The sequence below is a fragment of the Anolis carolinensis genome, chromosome 5, assembly GCF_035594765.1.
Source record: "Anolis carolinensis isolate JA03-04 chromosome 5, rAnoCar3.1.pri, whole genome shotgun sequence".
Lineage (NCBI taxonomy): Eukaryota > Metazoa > Chordata > Lepidosauria > Squamata > Dactyloidae > Anolis > Anolis carolinensis.
In genome coordinates, this window is record NC_085845.1 from 164,409,457 (window position 1) to 164,434,082 (window position 24,626).

Sequence of the window (24,626 nt, forward strand, 5' to 3'; positions counted from 1 at the left end):
TTAGTTTTTCAACCTGCATGACTTTTTGTATGCAGCTGAGCCTCCCTCTGTTGATTATGAAACGTATGTGTTTGTTTGCCAGTGAATGCAGCAGTCTAAAGACAAATGAAACAACACTTCTAGAGGAAAGACAGAGAGACAGAGCCTGACTGGGAAAACTCTAAGCCGCTCTCCTGGCCCTACTGAAGCCTTTCTTGTCTCACTTTCCCATCTGGCTTGCTTAGCTTGGCTACACGTTTGGAGAGAGCGACACAATGGCTGGCGAATACAAGCTCTTGCTCGAAGGTGCCAAAGAGTTAGTACTGGTCTGCACCCAAGGTGAGAAATACCTCCTGGAGGCTGGCATGCAACATCTGGCGGTGCTGGAAAACGCCAGTGTGGTGATTGGCAAGTAAGTGGTCTCAAATGGTAGAGCTGGTTATTATGGGGAAATGGGGAGGGGGAAAGTCTGGCTGGAAATAAACTTACCAGTACTCAATGAATATACTGTTCATTACTTTGATTAACAGAAAAAGCAAACTACTCTGCCTAGTAAAGCCAGTTCCTTTTATTCAAAGCATAACTGATTGATAAAAAGTGGAGTTTATGGTTTTTAGAATGAATTTTCTTCTAACTGGTGAATTTATTTGGCCATTACTTTTATTTCATCTATATCTATATTTCAGATAAATGTCAGTTTATGTGTGGGATCTAAAATCACTGAAACCAATAGGTCTCCCAATGATGTCAGTGGGTTTATGGAATTAAGGGTGCATCTATGGGAGCCCCGGTGGCGAAGTGTGTTAAAGCACTGAGCTGCTCAACTTGCAGACCGAAAGGTCCCAGGTTCAAACTCCGGGAGCGGCGTGAGCGGCCACTGCTAGCTCCAGCTTCTGCCAATCTAGCAGTTTGAAAACATGCCAATGTGAGTAGATCAATAGGTACCGCTCCGGCGGGAAGGTAATGGTGCTCCATGCAGTCATGCCAGCCACATGACCTTGGAGGTGTCTATGGACAACGCCGACTCTTCGGCTTAGAAATGGAGATGAGCACCAACCGCCAGAGTCAGACATGACTAGACTTAACGCCAGGGGAAACCTTTACCTTTACCTTACCTATGGGAGTAAGGATGCATCTGTGGGATTAAGGGCGTATTATGGGACTAAGAGTGCATCTGACTAAGGATGGGACCAAGGGTGCAGCTTGAAGCAGGTTTGAAGGCAGGATGTCCACAAAACATACATCCCCAATACACACTGCATGATGTGTTAAGCCAAAAACAGTATGCTAAAAAAACCTCACCAGAAGTTTCAAAATAAGTAAAAATAATCTACTACAGCAGATCAGAGTATATCCTATAAGGTAATGGTAAAGTTTCCCCTGACATTAAGTCTAGTCGTGTCCGACTCTGAGCCGAAGACCTGGCGTTGTCCGTAGACACCTCCAAGGTCATGTGGCCGGCATGACTGCATGGAGCGCCGTTACCTTCCCACTGGAGCAGTAACTATTGATCTACTCACATTTGCATGTTTTCAAACTGCTAGGTTGGCAGAAGTTGGGGCTAACAACGGGAGCTCACCCTATTCCCTGGATTTGAACCGCCGACCTTTTGGTCAGCAAGTTCAGCAGCTTAGCAATTCAATCTGCTGTTCCACTGTGGGCTCCATATATTCTATACAGGGTTTGAATTCAAGATTAATAAATGTGGAAGGTTTAGCAAGACACCACTAGCACTGATGCACTTTTAAAAATTCCAAAACACAACTAGCAGGAAAGTAAATAAGCACCCGCAAGAGAAGAAACTATGTCATTCTCATGGGAACTCTCATTTTCTGCATCTTTGTTCTCATTTCCTGTGCCCTGCCATATTACAGCACGGATCTGAAGCAGACATGAATATGTGCATCAGCGCATCTCAGTGGATTGGGTAAGGGGAAAAAATCATGGATTTGGTTCCAATCCGCAGTCTGCAAATACTGTGGCCACTGTCCCAGTCTTAAACCAGTTCCTGGGATGCTTGTGTAGGCACTGTACAGTGAAATCCATTCATTTTAATCCACTTCCAAATTGAATTACAGTTCCTGTGTAGATTCAACTCAGTTTTTTTTCTTAAACAACACAACTAAAAAATTTGTTTAACAAATCAGTTGTAGTGCACTTTATTAGATAAGCAAGAAAAGGGTTTAGGATTAGGATAGAAAAGGTTGAAGTTTTGTCTCTTTTGTTTGTGACTAATGTGAGGATGGTTGTTTGCTTGCAGAGATGGCTATATAAAGGCAGCTGGTGATGCAAAGATAATTCGCAATCAATTTTCAGGAGCATCTTTTGAAAAAACAATTGATTGTTCAGGAAAGTGCATTTTACCAGGTGGGTATATTTGCTAGACTTTATTGCACAAAACTGAAAGATACAGAGACTTTCAATTGTCCACATGTATTCTGAATTATTTCCACTCTTTATACAAATTAATGGCTCCCCCTAAGCTAGAATCATAAAATTATATGGAACTGGAAGACATCATAAAGTCCATCTAATCCATTCTCCTTGAAACTGATCCTGTCCCTATATCAAAGGTAAAGGTTTTCCCCTGACATTAAGTCTAGTCGTGTCTCACTCTGGGGGATGTTGCTCATCTCCATTTCTAACCCGAAGAGCCGGAGCAGTACCTATTGATCTACTCACATTTGCATGTTTTCAAACTGCTAGGTTGGCAGAAGCTGGGGTTAACTGCAGGAGCTCACCCTACTCCCTGGATTTGAACCGCCGACCTTTCGGTCAGCAAGTTCAGCAGCTCAGCGTTTTAACCCACTCCGCCGCCGGGGGCTCCCCTGTCCCTATAGGGGTAATAAATACACACAAATGAAATATATCAAGCTTTTTCTTCTTCATAGGCTAACCCCTATTTTGCATGTTGGGTAGCCTTTAAAGGCACAGAGTAAATAAAATAATACATCAACATCCCATCTCAAGGATGCTGACCCTCCAGATGACTTGAATTATGTCAGGGACATTTCTAAAGACATTTTAACAAAATGTCTATTCTCCCATTCAGAAATATTTGGAACCGGAAGCCTTTCCTTTACAAATGAGATACACATTCAGAATGTGTTGAATGTGATTTCCCCCAAAAAGAATGAGGAGATAGTCAGTACATAGTTGCAGATACAGTAGAGTCTCACTTATCCAACATAAATGGGCCAGCAGAACTCTGGATAAGCGAATATGTTGGATAATAAGGAGGGGTTAAGGAAAAGCCTATTAAACATCAAATTAGGTTATGATTTTACAAATTAAGCACTGAAACATCATGTTATACAACAAATTTGACAGAAAAAGTAGTTCAATACGCAGTAATGCTATGTAGTAATTACTGTATTTATGAATTTAGCACCAAAATATCACGATATATTGAAAACATTGACTACAAAATGTGTTGGATAATCCAGAACGTTGGATAAGCGAGTGTTGGATAAGTAAGACTCTACTGTATATCTATATTCTAGCAATTTTTATTATCCTGTTAACCACCAGCCCCCAGTGGCACAGCAGGTTAAACAGTTTAGCTACCGAACTTGCTGACCGAAAGGTTGGCGGTTCAAATCCAGGGAACAGGGTGAGCTCCTGATGTTAGCCCCAACTTCTGCCAACCTAGCAGTTCGAAAACATGCAAATGTGAGTAGATCAATAGGTACTGCTCGAGCGGGAAGGTAACGGCGCTCCATGCAGTCATGCCAGCCACAAGTCCTTGGAGGTGTCTATGGACAACATCGGCTCTTCTGCTGAGAAATGGAGATGAGAACCAACCCCCAGTTGGACACGACTAGACTTAATGTCAGGGGAAAACCTTTTTACCTTTAACTATCATAAAGGTTACATAAATTGCTTTTTAAAAACCCATCATTTATCTGAAATTACAAAAGATATATGTATCACTTCCTTTCCAACAATGTTTGTAGTTGCCAGAATATACAGTCTAGTGTACTTGACATGATGGACCTATTTCATCCTTTCTCACAAAAAATACATTTCAAAAAATTGGCAATACATTCCTTAATGCTAGGAAATATAATTGAAATATCCAGATCATGCATAATGACTGTATTTTTGTGTTTACTTTAAATCAGGTCTGGTGGATGCACACACACATCCTGTATGGGCTGGTGATAGGGTCCATGAGTTTTCAATGAAGGTAAACTTGCATAACTATTGAGTGTTTGGGATATTTTCTTTTGCTCACATCTAACTTCCTTTTCCATAAGGCAGGCATGGGCAAACTTTGGCTTTCCAGGTGTTTTGGACTTCAACTCCCACAATTTCTAACAGCCGGTAGGCTGTTAGGAATTGTGGGAGTTGAAGTCCAAAACACCTGGAAAGCCAACGTTTGCCCATGCCTGCCATAAGGGTATATTTCTGAAAAGTCACTCTGAAAAGTAGAAATATTGTAGCATTACATACAGTGTACTAAACAACAGAGAATGGACAACTTCAGATGTCAAGGAACATATAAGAAGTAGAATTAACAAAAACATTCCAGGATTTATTATTATTTCAATGGGACTTTGAAAATTATTTTTTAGAGAAACAGGCCTTATATGGCGTGATTGTTTAAATGATGTATGTTTTCAGCTGCTTTAAATTTTTTGATAGTGTAATTGCTTCTGTTTCAGCTGTTGTCCTTAAATGTATGGGGGATGTTGATAAGCCTACCAGTTTTTAGGAATTGTGGGAGTTGGAGTCCAAAACACCTGGAGGACCAAAGTTTGTGTAGATGCACTCCCAGACTTCATTCCTTGCATCTGCTTTGTGAGGTGTAGTTTGCGCAATGACAGGTGCTTGAGCAGCTCCTTCTCTTTTAAGTTGGCAGGAGCTTCCTATATGGATATTCATCAAGTTGGAGGGGGAATACATTTCACCGTGAGGCATACTCAGGAAGCCCCCGAAGATGAGCTCTTCCAGCGTTTCAAACAGCGACTGCTGCGGATGATGAGAGCTGGCACTACTTTGGTTGAATGCAAAAGTGGATATGGCTTGAATCTTGAAACAGAGATCAAGATGCTCCGAGTGATTGAGCGAGCCAGGAGGGAACTGGACATTGGTATTTCGTCCACTTACTGTGGTGCCCACTCTGTTCCCAAGTAATATAAATCTTTCTTGGTGGGATCTATAACATGTTTGTTTTTTGTGTGCATATAAAAATTGTATGGGTCACTGAGTTGTTCTTTTTTTATATTTACCAAAAACAAAAGGAAGGGAAGAGAGAGAAAATCGCCAGTTGGTTGGCATCATGCTGGCTGGGAAATACTGCGAATTGTAGGTTTTTTTTAATCATTCTGATTCAGAAGTATTATTATAAAGGTTTGAAAAACAATTATTGCAGACCTTGTCATGTTTTCTCTGAACCAGATCACATTAGATTAATGCTATGGCTTTGTCACATTTTCTATTTCTATAGGGGTAAAACGGCCACTGAAGCGGCTGATGACATTATCAACTTCCACCTCCCTAAGCTGAAGGAGCTTGAACTTAATGGAGAAATACATGTTGACAATATCGATGTTTTCTGCGAGAAGGGTGTCTTTGATCTGAATTCCACCAGAAGAATTCTGCAGGCTGGGAAAGATATGGGATTACAGATTAACTTCCATGGGGATGAACTGCATCCAATGCATAGTGCTGAGGTATTTCTTAAAGGGGGGAACCATTTGTTTTTGAATGTTCCTTTTGGACAGCTATCTGCTGAGGATGCTGTAGCTAGAGATCTTACACTGAGTAGATGGTTGGACTTGATGAGCCATAGGACTCCTTCTAATGCTATGATTTTCCAGTTAGCTAAAAGAAAAAGTAGCAAGTAACACAAAAGATGGATGAGTTCAACTGCTGAGACCCTAGAAAGGTTACTTTGATGGATTACTAATTTAGGATTACTAATTTAGGCACCCGGCGATGACTGGGTTAGGTCTTTTGCAAAGATAAGGTAAAGGTTTTCCCCGGACAGTAAGTCTAGTCATGTCAACTCTGGGGGTTAGTGCTCATCTTCATTTCTAAGCTGAAGAGCCGGTATTGTCCATAGACGTCTCCAAGGTCATGTGGCCGGCATGACTGCATGGAGTGCCATTACCTTCCCACTGGAGCTCTACCTATTGATCTACTCACATTTGCATATTTTTGAACTTCTAGGTTGGCAGAAGCTGGGGCTAACAACGGGCGCTTACCCCACTCCCCAAATTTGAACCGCCGACCTTTCAGTCAGCAAGTTTAGCAGCTCAGTGATTTAACCCACTGTGCCACTGAGGGTTCCTTTACAAAGATAAATTATTCATTGTTTGGTTTTGGATTTTAAGAATTGATCCATTAGAAAATGTGTACGAATATGGGTAAACTACAATTCCCATCATCATTTGTCATGGTTCCCAAACCACACCAGTCATTAAAGTTGACCATGGTGGATATGTGTGCCAAGTTTGGTCCAGATCCATTGTGGGTTGGGTTCAGAGTGCTCTCTGGATGTGGAACTATAACTCCCAACATCCAAGACCAATTTCCCCCAGACCTAAGCAGTATTTAAAGTTGGTCATGCTGGTCGTGCCAAGTTTGATTGAAACCCATCATCAGTGAGAGTCACAGGGCACTCTGGATGCGGGGTGAACTATAATTCATTGGTGGGAGTCACAGTACTCTCTTGATGTGAGAGCCATCTTGGAAATCACATAAGAAATATAGAAACATGCATACATAGATATTTTCACTTTTATTATGTACAGATTGATTGATAGATATTCTGGTTGGAGGATTCTGGAAGCTATTGTCCAAAATAAATTTTCTGTCTCTAGAAAAGCTGGACATTCTAACCTTTGGTGATTGCATCTTGCTTTCCTTTCAAACATTGACTTTGCTTATCAAAAGATGAACTTTGGTGACTCTTTCCACTAGGACTAGTATTATTCCTGTTTCTGCACTATCAGTACATTTCAAACCATGAAGAGTGTATAACCTGTTGGTGTTACTATGTATTATCTCCAAATATTAATTTTTGTAGTATTTTTTCAGTACTTAATTGCAATTGAATTGTGATTCCAAAGGAGTGTTGGGAAAGATTCAAATATATTTCCCCCCCCCCTTTTAATGCCTCGTTAGTAGAATAATCTATGCGTGTGTGTGTGTGTGTGTGTGTGCTTGTGGCCCTTTGTGTTTCAGAGAAAGAGGGTGGAAAAATCTCTCATCAAATATAAAGTCAAGCAAAGCAAGTATGAAACAAAAGAGCATGAATTAAGATTAGCAGGGTGTAGACATCATGCATCCTTTCAGATGTTTTTCACTGGAAGTCCCAGCAGCCAAGCCAGCATAAATGCTGGTGGGGAAAGCTGGAAGTTGCAGCTAGGCAATACCAAGAGGACTGCATTATTCCCATTGTAGGTGTGGTGTGATAGGATCAAGCATAGGACTCATCAGATGGGTGAGGAGAAAGCAAGGAAAAGCAGAGGAAACCGTCCTCTTTCGTTTTCTATAGTCTTTCCCCATCTTCTGCTGTGGCCAGCCATCCCAGGTCCTTTCCCTGTTTTCTGCCCATCTTTCACCATTTTAAGCCATTTGGAGTCAAGTAATGCCCGACTCCTGAAGACGGCTTTAGTGTTCCATTTCCGTGGACTGCAGAAGTCCCATGAAGTCCCACCAGAAGTGTCCTTACATCATGCAATGGCCTCTATGGCTCTCCCGCAGGGCTCCGTTTCCACAGCCCATGAAAATGGAGCCCTAAAGACATCTGGTGAGGTCTTTAGTTTCTGTCTAGCTATGCAAATATACTCCTTCACTATTATTCACAGCCCACTAAGTGGAGAAGTTTAGAAATCTTTCTTTTCTTTTGTTAAATGCAATTCCCTTTGTTATCCACATCACAAAAAAAATTGTTTCTATAACAGTTCTGGTCATGCAGGGAAAGGCCGAATAATATCTGAATCTAGGCCAGTGATTCTCACCCTTCCTAATGCCACAACCCCTTAATACTGTTCCGCATGTTGTGGTGACCCCCAACCATAACATTATTTTCGTTTCTACTTCATAACTGTAATTTTGGTACTGTTATTAATCGTAATGTGAATATCAGATATGCAGGATGTATTTTCATTCACTGGACCAAACTTGGCACAGATATGCCCAAATTTGAATACTAATGGGGTTGGGTGTGTGTGATTTTGTCATTTTGGAGTGGAAGTTGGTGGGATTTATACCCGGTAGTTAACCTACAATCAAAGAGCATTCGGAATTTCACCAACAATGGAATTGAACCAAATGTGGCACACAGAACTCCAATGGCCAACAGAAAATACTGGAAGAGTTTTGGTAGGCATTGACCTTGAGTTTTGGAGTTGTAGTTCACCTACATCCAGAAAGTACTGTGGATTCCAAACAATGATGGATCTGAACCAAACTTGACATGAATACTCAATATGCCCAAATGTGAACACTGGTGGAGTTTGAGGAAAACAGACTTTGACATTTGGGAGTTGTAGTTTCTGGGATTTATAGTTCACCTACAATCAAAGAGCCTTTTGAACTCCACCAACAATGGAATTGAACTAGTCTTGGCACACAGAACCCCCATGACCAACAGAAAATACTGGAGGGATTTAGGTTCCTATGAAATATGTGTTTTCTGATGGTCTTTGGCGATCCCCCAGAGGTCCCGATTCCCAAGTTGGGAAATGTTGATCTAGATCATCATTATTACCCTGAAGTCTCAATTGTGATTAAACCACAGTTTATTGTGAGGCACAAATGTAATCAGCAATTATTTGTATCAGTTTTTGCACACCTCCTATAACACATTGTTTTCAAGTTCTATGATCAACTATTATTTAAGTAATTTTTTCAAATACTAGCATTTTTTCCAAGAATGCAAGTGTATGTGTATGCGCCTCAAGTCACCTGTCAATATAGGGTAACCCTATGTATTTTATACAAGGTTTTGTTAGGTGGGGAATACATAGCAGTGTTTTTTCCCCCTATTCCTTCTTCTGAAATATAGCCTACAGCACCTGACAGTCTCCCATCCAAGTACTATTCAGAGCTAGCCCTGTTTAGAAGCAAAGATCAGTCAGGGATCTGGTGCCTTTAGAGCAGTGGTCTCTAGATGTTTTTGGTCTACAACTCCCAGAAATCCCAGCAAGTTGAAGGCCAAAAACATCTGGGGAGCCCAGGTTGAGAACTACATAGAGCAGTGGTTCCCAACCTTTGGTCCATCAGTTATTTTGGACTTTAACTCCCAGAAATCCCAGCCTTCTTACCAGCTGTTAGGGATCGTGGGAGGTGAAGTCCAGATCGTGGGAGGTGAAGGTTAGAAACTGCTGCTTTAGAGTATTTAGTCCCCTCCAGAATGCATACTATGTGGCAAATTGCTTTTCAAACAATAGGAGTAAACGTTGGGACCAAAACTGCAAGAATCCCTCAACCATGCTGAATGAAAGATTTTTGAAACTGTGGTCTGAAAAAAAAGGCTTTACCAAACTCTGTTTAAAATGGTTTTTTTTAAACTAAATGCTAGCAAGTCACCCTGCCTTTAATAATTTTATCTCCATTGTCTGCTCATAGCTTCTACTTCAAGCTTTGTTTTGCCTTCTATTTAGCTTGGAGCAGAACTGGGAGCAAAAGCTGTAAGCCACTTAGAAGAAATTAGCAATGAAGGTATTACTGCAATGGCCAGGGCAAAGTGTGCAGCTGTCCTGTTACCAACCACTGCCTATATTCTGAGGTAACTGTAATTTTAAAATGTATGAGGGTGTTATTGGTTATTCTATTGTTCGTACTGGGGTGCATATAATATATTTTGGGGAAATGTATATTACACTTTGAGGAGATAGAGGTTGCTCTTCCACCATATTACAAGTTAAGCATCCCTTATCCATGATTCCAAAAAGCAACAAAATTGACCATATGAGTGGATGAGATAGCAATATCTTGCTTTCTGGTGGTTCCATGTGCACAATCTTTGTTCCATGCACAAAAGTATTTAAATATGATATACAGTATAGTCTCACTAATCCAAGCTAAACGGGCCGGCAGAAGCTTGGATAACTGAATATCTTGGATTATAAGGACTGATCAAAGAAAAACCTATTAAACATCAAATTAGGTTATAATTTTACAAATTAAGCACCAAAACTTCATGTTATACAACAAATTTGACAGAAAAAGTAGTTCAATACGCAGTAATGTTATGTTGTAATTACTGTATTTACGAATTTAGGACCAAAATATCATGATATATTGGAAACATTGACTACAAAAATGGCTTGGATTATCCAGAGGCTTGAATAAGCGAGGCTTGGATTAGTGAGACTCTACTGTATATAAAATTACCTTCAAGTGTATAAAGTATATATGAAACAAATGTATTTCATGTTTCAACTTTGATCACATCTCCAAGATAGCTTAGTATGCAAATTCGGGTATTCCAAAATAAAAAGAAATTTGAAATCCAGAACACTTCTGGTCTCAAGCATTTTGGATAAAGGATACTAAACCCATACTGAAACTCTGTTCCTGGCTGAATGAATGAACTTGTACAGAGCGTCTTTCCATTGCTTTCAGCTGGATTTAGTTGCAGCTAAGCTTTCCTCGACTGTGTTCCTAATAAATTATCCAAACTTAAAATCTCTGGCAGCACTCCTGCGAACCTGAGAGTGTCCTATTGAATATTGTAACATTTCCACAATTGAGCAGTGTATGATACATCATTTTGAAAAGCCATTTTAGTCCTGAAATTTCCAATGAAACATTTGCCATTATGAAGGCATGCAAACAAAATATACATATTACATTGGATTTTCAGGTGGTCCAAAAGTGCATTACTTTGTGTAGGTGGTCCAAAAATGCCTTCCTTTTCCAATATTAGAATTTAGTCTTTATTTTGTCTTTTTGAGAGGGCTCAATGTCTTGCGTTGGTATTTAAATGGCAGTAATTGAGGTTCTTTTCTTTTCTTTTTTAGATTAAAACAACCTCAAGCTAGAAAAATGTTAGAAGAAGGAGTGATTGTTGCTCTAGGCAGTGATTTTAACCCCAACGCTTATTGCTGTTCCATGGTAAGACTTCTTGGTGTGTGACAGTTATCAGTTATCAGACACAAAGCAGTTACCGGTAATATTTTTTATAATTGCAAAGTTCTGAAAAGCTGGGATATTTATTACTTTGATTATTGATTCCTTGGAAATTGGTAACATTCCTATTTCATTTTCTGTAATGATATACCACATGAATTCAGTTATGTATTGGAATGGATTACTTATCAAACTATCAAATCCCAGTAGTCATGTAGTAATCTCTTTGAAAGAGATGCTTTCAAAGTGTGGTTCTGCTTCCCAACGGCTGAAGACAAGTCTGGCTTTCTTCAAAAAGACAGTTAAAGCCATATTCTCTGAAACAGATTCCTCTCACTTTTTTCGTGTCAGGAGCAACTTGAGAAACTACAAGTTGCTTCTGGTGTGTGAGAATTGGTTGTCTGCAAGGATATTGCCCAGGGGACATCTGGATGTTTGATATTTACTATCCTGTGAGAGGCTTTTCTCATGTGTTCGCATGGGGAGCTAGAGCTGTCGGTAGGCAGTCCTGCTGGCACAAGGGTTTAACTTATTGCGCCACTATGGGCTCCACTCCTCTCACTTATCAGTTAGAAGACTCAGGAGGTCCCAAAATATAAGAAATGATTGATTGATTGGTTGATTCATTGATGTTTAATTCACGCATGTAGTAAATTCGGATATTTCTTTCCCTCATTTATTAGCCCATGGTAATGCATTTGGCCTGTGTAAACATGAAGATGTCAATGAAAGAAGCTTTAGCAGCTGCCACTATCAATGCGGCTTATGCTCTTGGAAAATCGCACTCGCATGGCTCCATAGAAATTGGTAAACAAGGAGATCTCTTCATCATAAACTCACCCAGGTAAGTATATAAAAGCCTAACCAGTGTGATTCTGCATTGAGAATAAATTAAATAAGTCATTCTGTTTGGATTGCAATGTCTAGAAAAAAGTTTTTTGGTCATTTCTATTTGAATTTTCACCAAGTTCAGATTATTTTAGTCAGAAGCTAAAAAGAAAACACCCCACTCTTTGATTTATATTTAATGTTTTGACACAGTTCATGCTGCCAAGACTTATTAACTCTCATTCTGCTATGGCAGATAAAAGCATTGTAACTGAAATAGTATTTCGTTCAGAAAACTTTTATTTGGAACCAGTATTCCAAGTCAAAGTTTGTTACTGTGCACAAAATGTTTATGTTATTTCCCTACAAAGTAGCCATACCAGTTGAAATAATTAAATACATTCTCTTCCCTTGTTTTTAAAAACTATGCTATAAAACTTAATACTGTATGTAACTTTGAAATTATCAATGCGAAATCTACAAATCTTACAAATCTAAACCCCACTTGCCTAGTGTCCAACAGACTTCACAAACTCTGAGGATGTCTGCATTAGATGTGGGTGAAACGTCAGAAGATAATGCTTCTGGAACATGGCCATACAGCTCAGAAAACTCACAGCAAACAAGCTTTAAGCTGCTTTGTAGGAATTAAACCATAAAAATAGCTCTTAAAGGCACAATCAGTTTTAATTCCCCAGCATCTTTAGATAAATAAATACACACACACATACACACACACACACAAACACACACACACACATGTTTTTATTACCAAGTTTTGTTTGGAGGGTATTTGCCATGTCCTTCCTCTGAGGCTGAGAAAGTATGACTTGCCTAAGATTGCCCTGAAGGCTTTCCATGGAGTAGGGACCTTGGGCAAGTAAGTCATAATCCCATAGCCTTAAAGAAAGGCAAAAGCAAATACTCTCTGAACAACAGGGTTGCCATAGATTGGGAATGACTTGAAGCCACACAAAGCAACAACAAAGAGGGGTTATTTCTGTTGAAATAAATGGGAAAGCTTTAGTAATGTCCCCCTTGCATTCTGCCTGACTTTGGCAGGATCTACACTGCCATATAATTCAGTTTTGGAATTCAGATTATTTGCGCTGAACTGAATTCAGAAATTGGATTATATGGCAGTGTAGATAGAAACTCAGTTGATAATGTAGCTTGGCTCTTTAGCTTCCTCCTTTATCAGTTTCTAAACAGATGCTGTTAAAGGGATGATTACTTGTGTTTTTCTTTTATTATCTCTTTAGATGGGAACATATGATCTACCAGTTTGGTGGCCATCAAGAGGTGGTTGAATATGTTATTGTAAAAGGAAATGTTGTTTATAAAAATAACAGCACTTTGGACTTCTAAATACTTCCTGTTGCCAGAAGCTCTAATGGACACATAGACAAACAACCCTGAATTTCATGCCTATATAAAAGCTGTATGTAGTACCCTGTTTCCCTGAAAATAAGACATCCCCGAAAAATAAGACCTAGTAGAAGTTTTGCTGAATTGCTAAATATAAGGCCTCCCCTGAAAGTAAGACCTAGCAAAGTTTTTGTTTGGAAGCGTGCCCACTGAACAGAACACCAGAGCATGCAGGATTGGTAAATGTACATACTATAGTGTGTTGTAAATGGAAATAATGGTAGTAACAAGAAATTCTTGATAGGATTCACAGTTTGTCTGGTTATACTGGTTTGTGATGACAACTACTGTACAGTATATAATAAATGTTCTTTTTTTTTTGTTCAACAATAAATGTGAATTCTTCTTCATGGAAAAATTAGACATCCCCTGAAAATAAGACCTAGCACATCCTTGGGAGCAAAAATTAATATAAGACACTGTCTTATTTTCGGGGAAACACGGTATATGTGCTTGCTATAAATAAAGCTCTAGGTTTTTCCTAGCTGTGAGCTTCCTTTTTCTTGTATTCTTGCATGTGAAAAGCCTTTAATCATCTTCCTGACACTTTCAGGGCAAGCTGTGAAATCAACATTTATATGTATGAAAATCCAGCTCTAGTTTTTCCTGTTAAGGTGATTGTTTATATCCGTTTTGATATAGAAAATCATTATTGCTATATAATTGCTATATAGAGCCTGGCTTTAGCACAGCAGGTTAACCACCAGCTGCAGTAAATCTTGCCAACCAAAAGGTTGACAGTTCAAAGCCTGGGTCGAGTGAGCTCCTGGCCTTTAGCCCAGCTTCTGCCTACCTAGTAGTTTGAAAGCAAAATGTGAGTAAATAAATAGGTACCGCTTAAAAGTAGGGATTTAGTAAGGCACCCATAAGGAAATGCCAGAAAAATGCCGGCGATTCAATCAAGGATGAAGTTTATGAACAAAAAGCTGTGGCAGAGACATGGAGCAACCCCCCATCCCTGTCCCCATGGCTGGAACCGAGCACAAGCCTCCAAGATGCTGAAGATGGGAAAAAGCCTATATATACCTCTTATCTATGTACAACTGTCTGTCTTGTCAATGTATAAACGGCATTGAATGTTTGCCATATATGTGTGTTCTGTGATCTGCCCTGAGTCCCTTTCAGGGTGAAAAGGGTGGAATATAAATACTATAAATAAATAAATATCCCCCCCCCCCAAAAAAAAAAACCCCACAAAAAACAATTTGCTGAAGATCCTAGTATAACTTCAGGATTTCTCATAAGGCAGGGTATAACTATGATTCAAACTACTTCCATGGATATAAATAAAGGATATGCCTAAGAAGGTTGCAAGCTTGTGTTTACTGTGAATAGCAGCTCCCAGCCCACAATACGGCAAAATCACTTCCCCAGAAAACTTCATTTTGAGCTATGTTTGGGGCAGCATCTTTAACGTGAGAGCTAAATTTAGTTTCAGATACATTTTCAGGGGTTACAGTGAATGGAGCAAAAGAGCGAGACCCAAAGTACCGGTATACTGTAGCTTAAACCTTTTAATACCCGTGGGTGAGACATTTATGGGAGGCATTTTAATGATAGGAAACCATCAAACTATTATCATGAAATGTTTAATCTGGAGAAGTCCAAGAGATTGGATTGGGACACAATATTCTGACTGATGCTCAAAGTCTTTGACACGAGGGTCCAGAGTAGACACTTTAGCAAATTCAAAGTTTTGCAGCTGGACTGTTCACCAGGGCTGGTAACAAGGAACATATTACTCCCTTTCTGAAATAGCTTCACTGGTTATCAATCTGTTTCTGGGCATCTTTCAGAATACTGGTTTTGACCTATGCAACTTAGATCCAAAGTATTTGAAAGTCTGTGTCTCCCCATATAAGTCTGTCCAAACCTTTCCATCTTTGTGCCAGAACTTTCTCTCCATCCCTCTGATGCTTGGATGCTGGGGACGCAGGATAGAGCCTTCTCAGTAGCTGCTCCTAGGAACTTCCTCCTGACAGAGATTCAATTTGTCCCCTCTCTGTTGTCCTTTTGCCAGTAGGCAAAGATCCCAGTGTTTAAACAAGCCTTCAATCTTGACTGATCAGAGTGGAGTGAGGTGTAACTGGACATGCTGCTTTTAATATGCATAGTGTATTTTAAGTTTTCTCAATGTTAATCTTCTAAAAATATCATTTTAATTAAAGATGCTGTTTAATGCTTTTTGAACTTTTGTATTTCATACTGTTTAAACTCTCTGTTTCAAATTATGCTGTAAGCAGTTTTGAATCCTATTCAGAAGAAAAGCGGAGAAATAAATAAACAAATAATGCATTCTCTATGTTTACATTATTAATAAAATAGAGAGGAATGGAGTAATAATGACCCAATAAGATATTTTCTGGCTCTGGGGTAATTTTGATCTTTATCTTTGTTCCTCCTGATGGCAGTCCATGCTCAGGATGTGACTAAAGGAACAACTGGTCCCGGCTCCATTCATTCGAAGATCTAAACTGTTCATGAAACGTCCATACTGTAGGGCTTCCCTGTGCTCCCTTTTTGTACATGACGTCACATGGCAGTCCATCAGGTTTGCCGTTTGAATCATTTTCCTGGGCCCTAAAATCTCCATGCTGGGGACGTCGTTCCAGTTTTTAGGAAGGGTGATACTGGCTTGCAGGAAAATTACATGATATGAATTATCTCTAAAAAGTCTGAATCTGTTTAAGTTATTGGATTGGCACTATTTCAGTTTCCACACCCTCGGGGCTAAGTGTCAGGCAGGGCCGGTTTAACCTATAAGGCCGCTGAAGCGCCCGCCTCGGGCGCACGCCGCTAGGGGCGCTGTCGAGGCGTCGACAGCGCCCCCGTAGCGCCGCCGATGCTGCCGCTGCGCCGCCGCCGTTTGGCTCAACGGCCTTGCAGCCTGGGCTCAACACAGGCGCAGATCGCCAGCCGATCTGTGCCTGCGTTGAGCAGGCAGGGCGGAAATGGGCGATCTGTCCCGTGCGCACGCGCGCGGGGCAGATCGCCCATTTCCATGGTGCCTGCTCAACGCAGGCACAGATCGCCAGCCGATCTGTGCCTGCGTTGAGCAGGCAGGGCGGAAATGGGCGATCTGTCCCGTGCGCACGCGCGCGGGGCAGATCGCCCATTTCCATGGTGCCTGCTCAACGCAGGCACAGATCGCCAGCCGATCTGTGCCTGCGTTGAGCAGGCTCCGTGGAAATGGGCGATCTGTCCTGTGCGCATGCGTGCAGGGCAGATCGCCCATTTCCACGGAGCCTGCTCAACGCAGGCACAGATCGCCAGCTGATCTGTGCCTGCGTTGAGCAGGCAGGGCAGAAATGGGCGATCTGTCCTGTGCGCATGCGTGCAGGGCAGATCGCCCATTTCCACGGAGCCTGCTCAACGCAGGCACAGATCGCCAGCTGATCTGTGCCTGCGTTGAGCAGGCAGGGCGGAAATGGGCGATCTGTCTTGTGCGGACACGCGCAGGGCAGATTGCCCATTTCCATGGAGCCTGCTCAACGCAGGCACAGATCGCCAGCTGATCTGTGCCTGCGTTGAGCAGGTAGGGCGGAAATGGGCGATCTGTCCTGTGCGCATGCGTGCAGGGCAGATCGCCCATTTCCACGGAGCCTGCTTTCTCGGTGATTGAGGTTTTTTTTGGGGGGGGGGCACCAAAATCCTTTTTCGCTTACACTTGAAAATTTCCTTGGGCCGGCTCTGGTGTCAGGGGTTGTCATGGGAGTTCTGTGTGCCAAGTTTGGTTCAATTCCATCATTATTGGAGCTCAGAATGTTCTTTGATTGTAAGTTAACTATAAATCCCAGCAACTACAACTCCCAAATGACAAAATCAATCCTTCCCCAACCCCACCAGTATTCAAATTTGGGCGTATCGGGTAAATGTGCCAAATTTGGTCCAGTGAATGAAATACATCCTGCATATCAAATATTAACATTATGATTCATAACAATAGTAAAATTACAGTTATGAAGTAGCAATGAAACAATTTTAAGGTTGGAGATCACCACAACATGAGGAAAGAACTGTATTAAGGGGTCGCAGCATCAGGAAGGTTGAGAACCACTGTTCTAACCTCTTTCTAAAACTGTTTGTGTGTGCCTTCATGTTACCTCTTGACCTATGGTGACTCCATGAATTCTTCCATAGGGCCTCCTTAGAGAAGAAATCTTCAGAGGTGGTTTTCCCACTTCCTTCTTCTGAAATGTAGCCACAGCACCTGGCATTTATTAGCAGTCTCCCATCCAAAAACTAACAAGGGCTGACTCTGCTTGGCTTTCAGAATTAGGTAGAATCTGATGCTTGTAAGGTATTTAGCCCCTTTATGTCTGCCTATATTTTTTTGTGCCAAATTGCTTCATTTGTTTCCAAAAATCAAAGTTTGGTATACTATCCAAGCATCATTGGGGTCATATGTATATATGCATATACACAACCACGTGTAAATGGCCCCTTTGGGGCTTAAGATGGCTTTGAGCCTGAGTTCCAGGTGACAAGGCTGAAACAAGAGTCTCAGAAGAAGTCTCTGCATGCAACCTACTGCTTCACTTGCTCTGCAACTGAAAATGGGGTCTGGGTGCATACGTAGCAAACACTACCAGGGGAGGATCTGCTTGCAAGAAAATTCCTTTCTTAACAGCACCACAGTCAAAGAAGTTCATAGACGTATGCAGTGGTGCCAAGTGCATGATGCCTTGCAGAACTGTTTTTAACTGCACTATTTATAATCCAATCTTGATCCTACTCTACTGCTTCCTGTCTTGTTTCTGGAGCTCCAGTTCTGTTGTATTGCTGTTTGAGTATGTGGGCTGGCTGCAAACACACAGGATTAAATATAGAACTAATATAAATACTGTAAATATAAATACTGTAAATAAATAAATAAATAGAACTACATGTCTACATGAAAGAGTGTAGCATATAATACTTTCATTCTATAAGATCAACCCCACACCCCAGCATCTGTCATGAGATAATTGAAAAAACTGAGACAAGATCCTTTAAAATTACAAGATTATCTTTATTTTTATAAGCTGGATTTCCTAATTTTTGTGGTCACTCTTGTAGTCACAAAACAAGTTATATCTACACAGGCTGTCATTCCCATCCACCCTGTTTGAGGCAAATATATGCTTTGAACTTTTTGTACAAAGTCAACACGCTGCAAAAACAATTCAAAGTACCCAAGAACATTTTCAGTGGCTATGCAGACTTCTGATTTTGGACTTGGTTCTTTTATGCCTTTGGAATTAAGCTTAAAGTATGAGAAACTGTTTAAAGTAAAGTTATTCGACAACTAAAGTACTGAAGTCCATTTACAACTGTTGTCACTGTTCATCATATTCATCTGAATCGCTGTGGTGATGGCGTAATGTGTTTTTGGCTGCTGCTAAAGAAAAAGCAGTCGGGGAAATGGGTCTGGATTCCGGAATGTGCTCCCTTTTGTACTTTTCAATGTATGGCTCAGCTACTTCCCAAACCTAGAGGCAGGAAAGCAAGGCAGAAAATTAGAAGCAAAGGTAAAGTCTGTATTTGAAACTTGGCTAAACATTGGACTGAATGTCCAAAACATTGTTAGATTATATAGAGAGCCAAGAACATCTTTCTTAAACTAGTGCCCTTCAAATCTGTTGGATTACAATAATGGGATCTGTAGTATGACATCTGGAGGATTATGCAAAACAACTGTAATATGTATATCTATATGATCGTCCATCGCAAAATCTGCAAAATCAGATGGCCGGATTTAAAGGACTGGTGTAGAGCTTGCATATGATAGTTATTTAATATCATACACCTGCTTGGAAGTGCTCCCCTTCCAAAGAAACCTAAAATTAGCAAAATTGTGTACGTTTTGGTCAACATGATTGGCTTCATATAGCAGTATAGATGGGATAGGACTGGGAGGAAAAGTGGTGGCTAGATTTTTTGGTTATTCACTTCCATAAAGAAATAATAAGCAGAACACAGACAGATGCCATTCTCCTTCAATCCCCATGGCGAAAGTGATACTTGAGAAAATATACCTAAAAACTGAACTTGTGCTCTGCGTTGCAGAATTGAATGAGAAATCCATTGCAAATGCCTATAATAGGCTGAGATGGAGTAACAATGTTACATCTAGTAAGATGGATGCTATAATGTATATTCTTCAACAGAGCATGATCAAAGATAGGGCCTGATGTTAGAAGGATTATAACAAAAATCAGGCCCTGCACGACCTGTTTTTAAGTGCTGAATATACTCTGCTGTTTGTTATCTCTTCTGTATAATCAATTTCAAACCAATTCCAATTTGTTGTGATAATTTTGACCTTTTAGGTTCTTAGGGCTTAGATTAAATGTCCCATCAAAAACATGCTCCCCCAATGGTGCAATGGGTTAAACCCTTGTGCTGCTGAATTGCTGACCTAAAGGTTAGCAGATTGAGTTCACTAGATGGGGTTAGCTGCCATCTGTCAGCCCTGGTTCCTGCCAACCTAGCAGTTCGAAAACATGCAAATGTGAGTAGATAAATAGGTACCGCTCCAGCGGGAAAAGGCAAAAAGATGCTCCAAGCAATCTTGCCAGATCAGAAAGTGACCACGCAGACTCTTCGAGTTTAAAATGGAGAAAAGCACCTTCCCAGAGCAAGAGATGAGCACCGTTTTCAGAAGACAGAAATGAAAGGAGAAGCCTTTACCTTTGTTTGTATTTGTGTGTCTCATTGTATATTATTGTATAGGCATTGAATGTTTCCCTATGTATTAAATGCTGAGTCCACTAGGGGAGAAGGGCAGAATATAAAGTGTATTATTATTATTATTATTATTATTATTATTATTATTATTATTATTATTATATCCTATCCAAATGTTGTGGTTTTCTTTAAGGAGGTCTTACATAGTTTCCATGCCATCATGCCATCAGGAAGCTGGTGTTCCAAAATCAGGTCTTTGCAGTGGCATTGCTCTATCCCCTTTGGAACTTCATCTCCAAAAGTCATACCTAGAACCGAATTTATCTTTTTCACGCCATTTCAATAATATTGTTTTAATGTAACTTGGATTAAGTTTTAAGATTTGGTTTTACTGTTCTGATAATTATTTAGTGTATATGCAATCTTACTGTTTGCTTGACTGTGCTACTGTGAGAATGCTTTGAGATTGAAGAGCAGAGTAAACAGATATGAAATAAACTGATGTGATTCTATTTGCTCAGCTTGGATCAAGTTGTACTAATACCTGTCTTCCTTTTATGATAGGTACTCACTGTTCTTCCACTCCAACTCCTCATATACCGTTGTTACAATCATTTTTCATGAGTAAGTATATTTATAGGTCTGTTCTTTACATGATACCTTATTCTGTAACAGTAAACTTTCTTTCAACCTTTCCCCCAAAGAGCCAATAAGTCTCTACATAATATATACTTTTCCTCTTCACAAAAATCTTGTACATTAATGCATGTGGGTATGAGCATGATATGGTACATAGTTCAACATACAAAGGGACTTGTAAAATGCAGTATTTCTCCATCAGACATCAATAGCTGCCAATGTCAACACTTGCCTTCTGATCCAACAGCAGTCTGTGCGTTGCCTCAAGGTCTGGAGCCATGAAGCGGTCTTTCATCCAAGGCCTGAAGGGAAACCCAATGAACAACGTCTAAATCCAGTGATGGTGGTGGTTAATATTTGCCCAATGTTCTCTGAAGTTGCAATCTCTATGGAAGTATTTGTTTAACATACCTGACAACAGAACGCACAAGGTCATAGACTTTCTCCAATGGGGTCGTCGTTCTAAGGGGGCGTAGAAACTCAATGCCCTGGCAGGCTGCAAGGAGCTCTACAGCCAACACTGATGAATGAAACCAATGGAGAAGACCATAGTCAATTTTTGATTACTTCAAAAGCAGTGTTAACCAGAACAGGGGGACATGATGTCACACAAATAGACATTTAGAGACTATGGACTGAATAAAACTGGTAACTTAGTTGCACAGACACATTATGTAGCTGGCAATGCAGAAGGTTAAAGCTCAAAGATTTTAAAAACCTAAGGAAAGATTGAGAGAGTGAAAATTAGTCATTTGATACCTTAAAGACTTACAGTAATATGGCCCAGAACATGCCCTGCATATAATGAAGTCTGCTGCAGTGCATAAAAGTTTATGCCAAAATAAATGTATATGTTTTTAAAACTGCCAAGTAACTAGTGCTTTTTCTGCAACATATACGCTCTACCATGGTGACTCATGTGAAACTGGAACCTATATTCCTTAGCAGTGTGTTCTACTGATAGTCCTTCATCTATATATATATAAAAGAGTGGTGGAATCCTGGCGACCGCCAAAACAACAAAACTAAATATCCCACAACCTCAAAAATTGACAACACAACCCATCATCCATGCCTCTAGGTTGATACAACAAAAATAAAAGAAAAATAAAGTCTGAATTAGAGGGAGAGGAATAATTGTTTTTATCCAATTGCTGCCAGTTAGAAGGCTAAGCTCCGCACACTTGGTCTCCTAGCAACCCACTCACACAGGGGACAGGCAGAGTTAGGCCTCACTTAGGCCTCTTCCACACTGCCTATAAAATACAGATTATCAGATTTTAACTGGATTAGATGGCAGTGTAGACTCAAGGCCCTTCCACACAGCTATATAACCCATATAATCTTATTATCTGCTTTAACTGGATTATCTGGACCTTTACCCTTTACCTTAACTACCACCAATTCCTCAATACTTTATTTCCCATACCACCATACTTCGCCACAGCAACGCGTGGCTGGGCACAGCTAGTTCTTTATATGTGTCAGTCTTTCTCATGTCTCTTCATACCGCTAATCTTTTTGTCCCATGGTACTCTGACATCAGTAAAACAACCAAATGGATTTCCATAGAACCTTAAAATCATTAGATGCTGTTTGTTTCTACAAAACTTGGTGTCCAGTCTTACCTTGTTCCACATGCTCAATGACTTTGAGTGCTTTCCTTGCTGCCCATCCTCCCATGGATACATGGTCCTCTGTCGCAGCACTGGTTGAAAGAGAATCCACAGAAGAGGGGTGGCACAAGGCTTTATTCTCAGAAACTGCAAAAGTTCAGTATGAATAAATGGTGTCCTCCAGGGCAAACCATAACAGAAACAAAAGTTCTGCTTTAAATAACAGTCAACCTCTCTTTGTCGTACATCAGCCTGATAACACATAGGATTTATCTGAGCATGTGGTTCAATGGGTAGACAATTTGAATTACACTACTACTGTTTTGGTTTGTCTGTCTATTTCAGGATGTGCACACTAATTTGGCCTTTCTGGATGGTAATTGCTTTAAGCAGGTTTCTTGGCTAGACACTCACACATCTTGATGCTTCTGGGAGTGCTGCTGCTTATATATGCCAACCAAGGACTGAAACCTCCTGGAGAGGATCTTCTTTTCCTAAGATAAAGGTAAGATTTTCCCCTGACATTAAGTCCAGTCGAGTCTGGGGGTTAGTGCTCATCTCCATTTCTAAGCCGAAGAGCCGGCGTTGTCCAGAGACATCTCCAAGATCATGTGGCTGGCATGACTGCATGGAGCACCATTACCTTCCTGCCAGAGCAGGACCTATTGATCTACTCACATGTTTTCAGACTGATAGGTTAGCAGAAGCTGGAGCTAACAGCGGGTGCTCATTTTGCTCCCCGGATTCGGACCTGCGACCTTTTGGTCTGCAAGTTCAGCAGGTCAGTGCTTTAACATGCTGCACCACCGGGGGCTCCCTTCTTTCCCTAAATGGAAGCAATATATTGTGGGGGAACATGAGAAATCTGATAGACATCGACACTCTTTTCTTTTAGAGACTAATTAGGTTTTTCCAAAGGTACCTGCACATGATTTGAGAAGTTTTGACCTATTAAAATGTTTTAATCGTTGCAATATCTCTTTAGAGTGTTTAAATAACTTATATTTAGGTAAAGGTAAAGGTTTTCCCTTGACATTAAGTCTAATCATGTCTGACTCTGGGGGTTAGTGCTCATCTCCATTTCTAAGCTGAAGAGCTGGCATTGTCTGCAGGCACATCCAAGGTCATGGGGCCAGCATGACTGCATGGAGGACCGTTACCTTCCTGCCGGAGCCATACCTATTGATCTACTCAAGTTTGCATGTTTTCGAACTGCTAGGTTGGTAGAAGCTGGGGCTACCAGAGGGAGTGTACCTTGCTCCCCAGATCTGAACCGCTGACCTTTCGATCAGCATGCTCAGCAGCTCAGTGGTTTAAACCGCTGCGCCACCAGGGGTTCCTTAACTTAAATTTAAAATCCATTTATTAAAGGGATTAAATGGTTTTTACCTGTATATACCACAGTACTAAGCAAGATATAAACATTTAAACAAATAATCTTTAAGTTTGATCCAGCAGGGATTTTTTCCCCTGTCTTTCATTTTAAAAGCATTATACACATTACCTCAGTACTTCAACAGTCTTACTACCTCATCAGATGGGCTGACTTGCCAGTCATACACTGCTTCCCCATCATTTTCGGCACACAGCCCTTCACACAACACACAGCCACTTCTGGTCGGGCTCTGTGCCAAAAAAGGAGAGGAAGCAGCTCACGCTGCCACTGTGGAGTGTTGCCTTCCCATCAATAGAGGGAAACTTGGTGGTGATACTTCCCTCCATGGGATGAGGAGCAAGGCCAGTCTGGCAATGTGGGGCGTGGAGTGGCGGCTTCTCCAGACGCCCTGCCAGGAGCCCATGGATTCACCCCAATGTGCGACAAATCCATGGGCCCTTATGATGAGGTCCTAAGTAAAGCATTATTCACATATTGGAACTGGAGGAGAGATCACTAGAGTGATTTGTTGAATGCTACCAAGTGAGTTTGTTGGCAGAGATCTGAACCAGGTTTATCTTTTAGGCTGGAGTGGGAATCTGCATATGGCATTAGTCTCCAGTTTCCAGTATCCTTCACCATTGACTATACTGGCTAGGATTGCTGGAACTTTATTAGGGGGTTCAAATAATTCCTTAGTTACTGTATTACAGATTCTCTTCACTGAAATGATTTTGGATATAATCCCAAAACACCCTTAACAAAGAGTGAGGATTATTGACTAATATGCATAGGATGGCATGGCAAGGCTTTCATTGTTTCAATTATATGACAAGAATAATGTATCCGTTGTATATGTTAAAATAATCTTATTTATGGCATATCACCTTTCAGCCGGGGCCACTATGTAAAAAACTACAAATGAGAGAAATGCAAGTTTTACATGAGGCAGATGTGAAGCTGGATAGAGTCCATTTTTAAAAAATCAGGAAACCTTTTTG

General features: G+C 40.7%; 2 protein-coding genes across 5 annotated transcripts in view; one reads left to right on the forward strand and one right to left on the reverse strand.

Moving 5' to 3' along the window:
- On the forward strand, positions 1 to 20,720 carry amdhd1 (amidohydrolase domain containing 1). 2 transcript variants are annotated; one of them, XM_016993739.2, is made up of 9 exons: positions 1 to 391; positions 2,240 to 2,346; positions 4,104 to 4,168; positions 4,837 to 5,114; positions 5,432 to 5,657; positions 9,600 to 9,724; positions 10,962 to 11,055; positions 11,754 to 11,914; positions 20,560 to 20,720. In XM_016993739.2, the coding sequence occupies exons 1-9, from the start codon at positions 255 to 257 to the stop codon at positions 20,621 to 20,623; spliced, it is 1,257 nt and encodes a 418-aa protein (XP_016849228.2). In that variant the 5' UTR covers positions 1 to 254; the 3' UTR covers positions 20,624 to 20,720. The 2 variants fall into 2 exon arrangements, with proteins under 2 accessions (XP_016849228.2, XP_003221113.2); XM_003221065.4 differs by lacking the exon at positions 20,560 to 20,720 and adding an exon at positions 13,161 to 15,621 and having other exon boundaries at positions 15 to 391.
- The window catches only part of hal (histidine ammonia-lyase), a 20,631-nt gene continuing 14,321 nt past the window's right edge, over positions 18,317 to 24,626 (reverse strand). For 2 of the 3 annotated variants that reach the window (XM_003221064.4, XM_008110842.2), the window contains 4 exons: positions 22,263 to 22,397; positions 21,046 to 21,154; positions 20,867 to 20,936; positions 18,317 to 18,797 (listed from right to left, as the gene is read on the reverse strand). In XM_003221064.4, the coding sequence (XP_003221112.1) occupies positions 18,645 to 18,797; positions 20,867 to 20,936; positions 21,046 to 21,154; positions 22,263 to 22,397 (467 nt within the window). In that variant the 3' untranslated portion in view covers positions 18,317 to 18,644. Of the gene's footprint in view, positions 18,798 to 20,866; positions 20,937 to 21,045; positions 21,155 to 22,262; positions 22,398 to 24,626 lie in introns of those variants that run through there. The other variant, XR_010006796.1, reaches the window with a different exon arrangement.